The 9,451-nt window shown below is 29.1% G+C and overlaps 1 protein-coding gene across 2 annotated transcripts in view; it reads right to left on the reverse strand.

The window, feature by feature from the left end:
* Nucleotides 1-7,458, reverse strand: part of LOC100202739 (uncharacterized) — a 46,620-nt gene extending 39,162 nt beyond the window's left edge. For both annotated transcript variants that reach the window (XM_065819235.1, XM_065819234.1), the window contains exons 1-4: nucleotides 7,304-7,458; nucleotides 6,774-6,938; nucleotides 5,252-5,350; nucleotides 73-3,084 (exon numbers count right to left, since the gene is read on the reverse strand). In XM_065819235.1, the coding sequence (XP_065675307.1) occupies nucleotides 73-3,084; nucleotides 5,252-5,350; nucleotides 6,774-6,846 (3,184 nt within the window). In that variant the 5' untranslated portion in view covers nucleotides 6,847-6,938; nucleotides 7,304-7,458. The remainder of the gene's footprint in view (nucleotides 1-72; nucleotides 3,085-5,251; nucleotides 5,351-6,773; nucleotides 6,939-7,303) is intronic.
* Nucleotides 7,459-9,451: the final 1,993 nt, after the last annotated feature.

The following is a 9,451-nucleotide window of genomic DNA, read 5'->3' on the forward strand; positions in this document are numbered from 1 at the left end:
AAAAAAATTGTATAAAAAAGTTAAGTTTAATCGAACCACCTAATCAAAAAAAAATTTCGAAAGTTTACAAACCTTTTAGTTTTGTTTGATTTGCAATAGCATTAAACACGTGAAGTGGTGTCGATGTAGTGGTTGGTCGATAAAATGTAGTCCAATATTTATTTGTTAAATTCTGATTACGAAATTCCAAACATTTTTCATTGGTAAGATTACCTGAATGAGCATCAACTTTTGAACCAATAATCTCCTGTCCATTTATGTCAACACACCAGCACCATTTACCAAACTTGGAATGTTCATAGCATTGAATAGGCTTATAATCTCCGTTTGATAAACAATCAGGCTTAAACATGTCAAAAGAATTTGGATCAGATGCAATTTTACGATCTCTGAAGCAACTTAATGAACTAGTGGTTACTCCATTATGTTCAGGAGTAACAGTTGTTGAAGCAATAGCACCATATGAATTTTCCATTCTTTGTGGTTTCATTAACTCATAGGCAGCTTCATTATCAAGCACTGCAAATGATTTGTTAGGTTTTTCCTTTAGAGTCTGAGCATTCGTCTCGTTTTGCATTGGAACTTTAAACTGTACTCTATAAACATCAGGATAATTAGCAGGAAAATGCAACCTATCAAAGCTGACTTCTACTTTGTTGCTTTTGATAACAACACCAGGAGATTCAGTGGTTATAACAGTTTCAACTGGATTCAATAAAATAAGTGGTTTGCTAGTTGCTTTGTCCATTGAGCTGTTCAATAGAGTATTATTGCTATCTTGGTTTTGAACGGATTCTAAAACAGAAGGCATTTTATTATTTGTCTGTAAAGTAGGAACAAAATAAGGTTGCTGTGGTAAAACTGGTTTTTTGTGTATTTGTTGAACACCAGAAGAAGTATCTTCAACTGCAATTTTTTTTGGAAAAGTCACTAAATTTCCATTTTGTAGATTTAAAGTATTGGATGAAGGTCCTTGTATAGAAGGAGCAACAAAAGTTTCAATTTGCTTTGGAATAACAGGGGTAAATGGAGGAATAGTAGGTTGCCCTATAACCTGGTAAGTTCCTTCATCAAGTTGCTTAGGAGTAGCATTTGAGTTTGAAAGAGTTGGGTACATACTTCCATTTGCCGGACCGGTTAATAATTCCTTATTTCTTTGATTGTATTGTCCAACAATTGTAGTTTCAATGCCTCCATTTTCATTTATTTTTTTATTTTCACCTAAATAAACATTTTGCTGTTTTAATGCATTAAAAGAATCTGTTTGCTCTGGTTTAAAAGATATACTATTGAGATTAACATTGCCAGATAATATGTTTTTAGATTCTTCAGAATCTATTGGAATATCTTTTTGTGAAATTTCTCCTACCATTGATTGCTGCATTGTTGCTCCATAAAGAGTTGTGTTACTACTCATTGGAACAGCTTTTTCATTTATTAAAGGAAATTGTTGCACAATTATAGGATTACTTTCATTTTTAAGTGAAGGAGCATCTATATGAGAAACACCTTTTGTTGCAGTAAAATTTGCTGAGGAAACTTGAGAAAAAATATTTGTAGATAAACTTTCTACTTCAGAAATATTCACTACTAAAGGAGGTTGCTGAATATTTAAAATAACAGGTCCAGACGCAATTACATTCACTGTGTTCATGGTTCTCTGTGGATTCCCATAATTCGAGCTAGATATTGGATCAACATTTTGCTGAAATCCTATAGCAGAAATCGGAAGATTCTTAGGAGATAAAAAGTTGTTCTCATAACTTTTTGATGTTTCAACAAAAGGAGGTACTATAGTTGTTGCAATTGTTATTGCAGGAGTTGTTGTTGTTGCAGTTGTTGTTGTTGTGGGAGTTGTTGTTGTGGGAGTTGTTGTTGTGGGAGCTGTTGTTGTGGGAGCTGTTGTTGTTGGAGATGTTGTTGTGGGAGATGTTGTTGTGGGAGATGTTGTTGTGGGAGATGTTGTCATGGAAGATGTTGTTGAGGTTGTTGATGAAATATTTGCAAAATACTGTTTGTAAATTAGTGTCATATTTAATAACCATTGATCATAGGGAGACAAAGTTGTTGTTAACTCATCTGCAAGATGACTTGTTGACTGTATTGGTGGAAAAGTGGATTGTGCTGACAGTGTCTGTGGTACTGGTGAAGAAGATTGCTCTTGTGGAGTATTCGATTGTTCTGGTGCAGAACTTGAATCACTTGTTGTTAACCAGGGGCTTAAAGTACTATTTAAATTACTGTAAGAAATTTGAGGTGTTGTAGATAAAACATGATATCCAGTGTCTTCAGTTATATCACTTGCAATTTGACTTTGTGTTTCTAAAGATTGATATTGAAAATTCATTACAGCATTCATTGAAGCAGATGCAGAGGCTGAATTTGGAAAACTTTCATTTGTTTGCTGTAAATTTTGATCAATGTTATTCTCATTTAATTGCTCATTAATTTGAGGATCTGGGTTAACAACATGAATATCAAAATCATTACCATTGTGCACAGTGTTTTCTGTTTGGTGATGGATATTAAGTTCACCATCAGATATAGTACCTGTTGTGTCACTACTTTGAGTCACACTTTCATGCTCAGATAACGCAACAAAAGTCTTTGAAGAGTCATTAGAAGCTATATTTTTTTCTACCTTTGGTAAAAAAGGATTGAATGTTGGAGGTGAAGTAGTTGTATCGCCATAATAATTAACATAACGATCACCATTGCGTTCAATTGAGCTGTTTTGAATCATATCATTATAATATCTAGCATTGGCATTATTCCAAATCGGATTAGTATTTACTGAATTATTTGCTATTTCACTTTTTAATTTACCATAAATGTCATCTTCAAGCTCTATAGGCTGAGGCTTTGCACTTGGCATTTCTGATTGTGTTTCTGTTGGCCTATATAATCTTGTTTCTTGACCCAAATTATTAATGGATGCATTATTATATGCATTATTTATAGCTCCGATTGTTTCATTTTGAGTTTGAGCATTTAAATTATATTTTTCAGCTTCACCGAATATTGGTAATTTTTGTGAATCGTATAACTGATGAAGGTCATCGCTTCGAACATATTTAGCTGTTCCTAAATAAAATATAAAACAAATATTATAAAGTAAAACGAAATCAAATGAAACAGTTAAGAGTTTTAATACAGTTTTTACAGAAAAAAGATTTAGAAAATATTGTTTTTAAGTTTTAGAGAATTTAGATCTGTATTTAAATATCTTTAAAGAAACTTTCATTAATTGAAAAAACTTAATTCTATCCTAACATTTGGGGAGAATGAAATATGCGAGTTAATGGGCAATAAAAAAGTAACCAATACTGTCAATTTAAAAAACAATTAACAGTAACAATTTAAAAAATAACCAATTAATAATTAAAAAGTATATACTCTTGTTATGATGTTGTCATTAAAACTCAGTGCTACATTTTGCTTTGGCATGTATGTTTGACAATGCCAAACCTTGCATTTTAAGTTTTTGCACTGACACTAGTTACTATTTGTGACTTGTTGAAACTGATTTTATATTTAAATTGCTGAACCTTGTCTCCTCATGAGCTGGTAAGCAGATTAAGTCAACAAGGTATTGTTTTTGATGCAATTAAGTGTGACACGATGCACTATGCGTCACTAAGTGGAAACAGGATATCACTTGCATTTCTTAAAGACTTTTTCCAATTTTAACTTTTTGAATATTTTTTACGAAACTCATATTATTAGGTATAAATTATAGTTTATAATTAAAAAAAGAATCTCTATTTTTTTCAATTTTGCTTTTTTTAAGATAGGAAATTTTAGAGTTAAAAAACACGTTTTAGATAAACTTTTGAATTGCTTATGATAAAAATCAAACTTCAGCATTACAGTATAATTTATACTTATATATTTTCAACTTAATGTTGTACTAAATTAATTAAAAACCAAGAAAAGTCAAAAAAAGTTTTTGCATTACAATTTTTTCGGTAAAACTTAAGTTTTAAATCTTGTTGCGCTCTCGTCAATAGAGACATTTTAAACATAATGAATATTTATTGGGTTCATACATCAACTATCTTATAGCTGATGCTGCAAAGAATTGTGCTGCTATACATTGACTGAGGGTTTGGTATTGGGTAGCAATACATCGACTGAGGGTTTGGCATAGAGTCTTTTTTCTTTTATTTTTCCAATATTTCCTATGTTTGTAAAAGATTTTTATTTGATACAAATTTTACGCAACAAATCGATTTTTTTATAAGCGACAAATAGTGCGACGGGTAACGTGTGAAATCCCCAACTAAATTACGAATATATATAATCCGAAAACAATAACTAGATTTATTTAATTAAATAATTAATTAAACATAAGTCAATCTGGCACTTTTTTAAAAAGATTACATGGGTTTTTTATTAATGGCGACAACGTGCGCGCTAGGGAAATAGTCGGTTGTTAGTTTGATAAAGTCATTGTACGTTCTACCGAAATTCCAATCGGATAATTTAATAATAGTATCTAATAGTATTTAATAATAGTATCAGAGTTAATTGTTATTAACTCTGGTAGATACAAATAAGTTGTTGCGGCAAACCTCTTGTTTGTGCCACTGCCGACTTTTTCACTTATGCTGCGAATACAACCGTAAAGTGTTGTTTCTGGTATGCTGAATGATTGAGTAGCTTTGCTTGTGAAAGTTCCCCGGTTTTATATTAGCTACTTCAAGCGAGACTTGCTCTTGGATTTTTTTTTTTTTTTTTTTTGCATCGAGTTTTTAAAGGCACATTTTATATTAGAGATTTTAAAATAATTTTAAACTTATACGAAGAATTTATAGAAGTTAGTTTAAACATAATAGATAAAACCTTTATTTCCCAAGTTAACAATTAGCGTATTTCATTCAATCCCGTTATATAACTCGTAACTTTTTACCGGGTATACCAAATTTAGTTTTAATAAAGATTCTTGACTAGCGTAAAAATACAAGGACACGTGTTAAGTCCACTGGTACTAAATTTTATACCCTCATTTTTCCCTAGCTTTGTCTTTCCCTATGGAAAGACAAAGCAGGTGGTTTCAAAATAAATGTTAGAATTTTTAAAACCAAATAACACAAAAAAAAAAAACAATCTTTGTAGAAAAGACATTACAAACATAAACAATTTAATTACCATCAGGTAAAGAAAGAGACAGACACATATACATAAACTGATGGAGAGTTTAGAGTATGTTTATTAAATCAAGTTGTTTTATATAAAACAAATAAGTTACCTTGCAAAAATTCATCTTCATCAAGTTCTATTGGTTGATTAAAAAAGACAAGGTTTTCTCTTTTTGAGTTGTGTCGTTTCAGACGGTGCCTTGACTTTTCTAAAGTAATATCAACATTATGAAATTAAGAACACAATTAATTGCACCATTCATTCAGATTGATTATTTTATATTAGTATACTAGTGGTTTTGAATTTCCATTATAGTGAGCTGCATAAATACAAAACTTTAAAATACAAAAAGTATTTAAACCTTTACATCATAAATCTTATAAGTTTATTGAAACGTATAATTATTTCTTAACGCAATATTACCCAAAACTTGAAAACGCAATAAAAACTTTTTAGCTACTAAAAAAAATGCTTTTTTATTTATTTTGCAAAATTATATTTCTGGAGCTAACCCAGTGGGCACGGGACCTGAAAAAGACGTCTTTTGAACGTTCAAAAGACGTCCAAAACGTTCAAAACACGTTTAAAAGACGTCTTATTTTCGTCCCTTGCCCACAGGGAAGTATCTTAGAATCTAACTATAAAACAGTTCAATCCTAGAATCTTATTATAAAACAATTTAAATCTACAATCCCAATCATAAAATAATTCAGCCCTAGAATTATCCATTTAGATCATCAAGACCATTTGGAACAATTTGCATGATGGTAGCATTGTTTTCTTTAATCAGATCCGAAAAAGAACATTTTTTGACTTTTGATTAAAAATTGGTGTAATTTTGATTTTTAAACGGAGATCACATAATTAGATCTTTAGACCGTTAACTCAAAAAACCGGATTTTATACTCATAAAATGATTGTTATTTTATTTTATTTTTTTTGAAAAAAAAAGTTTTATATATATATATTTTTTTTTAATTATTAATTGCAGATTTTTTCTAGACATAGTAAAATTATTTTAATCACTTCTAAGATTGAAAAAAATAATAATAATAACATACTGTCAGCAACACTGTCAGCAGCATTTCTAAACTTTTATAGCTTGTTTGCTAATTTTTTTTTAGTTTTGTAGTTTGGTTGCTAACTTTTTTTTAATTTTGTTGCTAGATTGGTATTTTTTTATTTTTATTTTTTTTTATTTAAAACTTTTTTGAGGATTAACTATTTTTATTCTATATTTAAAATGCAAAGGAGGAAAAAAAAATGCAGCTTAACAACCCATATTTAAATAAAATCGCAGCTGAACAATCCGTCGGTTCAATCCGTCATTTCAAAAAATTTCTGCTTAACAGTCTATATTACAAAAAATGTATTGGGATAGTCAAAAACAGATCGGTCGAGATTTTAACTTTTTTTTAGAAAAAAAAGTTAATTCTTGATTGCCTCCTTTTCCATTTTTTACACTGTTTGTTCTTTTCCAGCAATACAGCCAGCATAACTAATGCAATATTTTACTTTAGCGCGAACACAATTTTTTTTGTTTTACAGATTCTTAAAAAGCAATATAAATGCGTTTAAAATTTTTTAAATTAAAAAGTATATAAGTTTAAACTAAAAGTGAAATAACTCACCAATAGGAATGGAAATGCTGTAGTTGAATATTGCAAGTATGAAAATTGTTTGTACGGTATCAAAGGGCTTCATTTCTTTTCACTGCAAAGTTTTACAGTGAGACTCAACTGTTTATAGTAACAGTCTAGATGGAGCTGTTTACCAACAGCTTTGTTTGCAATTATCTATTATAAAAAGAGAAAATTCAATTTCAAAAAAAAGTTTTCAGAACTATATGTTGTAGTCATAATTTCTTGAAATTCCAAAAATTATAATTCAAATTAAAAAAAATTTATATAAAAAATAAAAAATTAAGCAAAATTAAAAAAACTTTATATATATATATATATATATATATATATATATATATATATATATATATATATATATATATATATATATAATAAAAACGAAAGTTCACAATAATGAAGATATTTAACAATAGGTTACCAGTACTTTTAGTATATTGCGATAAACTACATAAATATTAAAATATATAAAATTTGTATGAGATTAAAGAAATCAATCTTTGAAAATAGGCATTTCTTACCTAGCCAAACTAACCAATAACTTTTTAAAGTCAATTTTATTTAATCCTTATACATTATTTTTATTATTTAAATATTTATAAAATTATTATTTTTAACTGCTGTAGAGTATATAATTTGATATGCAGATGTTTGCACTTAGTTTTACTAAATTTCGAGAGAGCACCGATTAACTGCTCAAATTGCGGACATTTTGTTCTTTTGATCGTTTGGTGGAGACGAAAGCTAGAAAGATCAACTTTCTGCACACTACTTAAAAACAAAAATAATTTTTGCACAACTAAAATTATTTTTTTAAATGAAAAATCTGCGCAAAAAAATTGCATGCAAAATGTTTTAAAAGCAATATTTAAAATCGAGCTATAAATATATATCTAAAAGGTACATTTTTTGTTTCCAAATGTATAAAAATGTACACTCCCTTCCCCCCCTCCCTTTCTAGATTATCGTTATAAAAACTTTTTAAGGATTCAAAAATGCCTAAGAGCCTAAAAACGATGCACACGAGCAATCATGCATAAATATTTTACGATTAACTTTTTAAAAGCATCTCTTAAACAATTTAAAATAAATTATCTCTATTTACGTAAGTTAAGTCTAAAAAGTATTCAAGCAAATAAATATTTCGTTTTAAAATGAAGCTTTCAAACCAGGATTTTTGATATCCAGTATCCGACCGGAATAGGATTTTATATTTTTCAACGTATTTAAATCAACGTATTTACTATAATTTTGTAGTTATAATATTATAAAAACAAACTTCATTATTACAGTGAGAATATTACTTAGACTACAAGTTTTTTTTTCCCGTTTGTTTTGCCGAAGCGTAACAGATTAAAACTTAAACGCTAATAAACTAACTAAAAAAAGAGTGGTGGAAAACGTTCAAAGTGGCAGCAGATACTTTTCTAAGATTAAAGAGAGTCATATTTAAAAGAAAAGGTTTTGTTAGTTTACTTAAGATTTACTGTAAGATTTTTAGAAAAAATAAAACGGTTTTTTGGATCAGATAGATAACGAAAAGTTTGACATTTGAAAAAAACCGAATGGTTTTTAGATTTCAAATCAAATTTTAAAAAAAGCGCTGTCACTTTGATACAACAACTTTTTTTTTTAATTTGATCTTTGAAGATATTATATTTTAAGATTTACCACATCTTTTTATTAACAGATTAACTGTTTTTTTTCAATAAAATTCGTTACTAAAAAATTGTCTTACACCATTTTTACTTTTACCGGGCAACTTGTTAAAGATAAGCTGTGTAGAACCACTACATACTAGCAAATTTATGAGATAACCATGCTTAAAACTGCTGTTTATCACTTTATTTATACTTAAAAAGCTGCTTGAAACCGGTTTTTAAAGCTTATTTGTTTGAGATAAGTATGGGACCGCTGTGTACCGACTTCTGTTCTAATATTTAACACTAAATTGAATAATAGACCCAGCTAACTCAAAACGTTTAAAAACGTTCTGTAAACGTTCATAGAACGTACTCAAACGTTTGTAAAGTTTGTCCAACGTGCTTGAACGTTTTGTGTTAGGTGGGGAGAGTGTTCTTTTTTTTTTATCTCAATGGCTTAAGAATAGACTTCTATCTCTTTACACTCCGTACATGTCCACAGCTTAAACTTGGATTTTTAAATTGTGCGTATGTCAGTTAATTTAACCATTTTTCGGTTTAGCCAACAATGAGTTGTGTCCAAAAAAAAACTACTGATTAGCGTAACTAAGAAAACCGTATTTTTAGCGTAAAGTTAGAGCCATGTTGTTTCCCGAATATGTTTGTTCTACGTTTGTCCAGCCTAATTTTATTTCTGGTCCAATTTTTATTTTGAAACTGATAAAATCATATGAAGCTTAATTTAATACTTTGTATTAATTTCTTAAACATTTAATACAGCTTTTATTCTTTGAGGTAAAAAGAGGCTCCTTATGACGCCGCACGTTCGCCCTTTTTTAAGATACCTTGTTTGATTCTATTTAGAATTTCTGCTTTTAATTTCCTAACAGTTTATGATAGTGCTTAAATCTGCTAAACTACTTGATTATAAGGGAAATACATTAAATGCACTTTATTTATGCCTTTACAATTGCCCCATCGTACATAAAAATAATACCGTTTTTCATTCAAAACCAATTACACACA

This window comes from Hydra vulgaris, chromosome 15 (assembly GCF_038396675.1).
Source record: "Hydra vulgaris chromosome 15, alternate assembly HydraT2T_AEP".
Lineage (NCBI taxonomy): Eukaryota > Metazoa > Cnidaria > Hydrozoa > Anthoathecata > Hydridae > Hydra > Hydra vulgaris.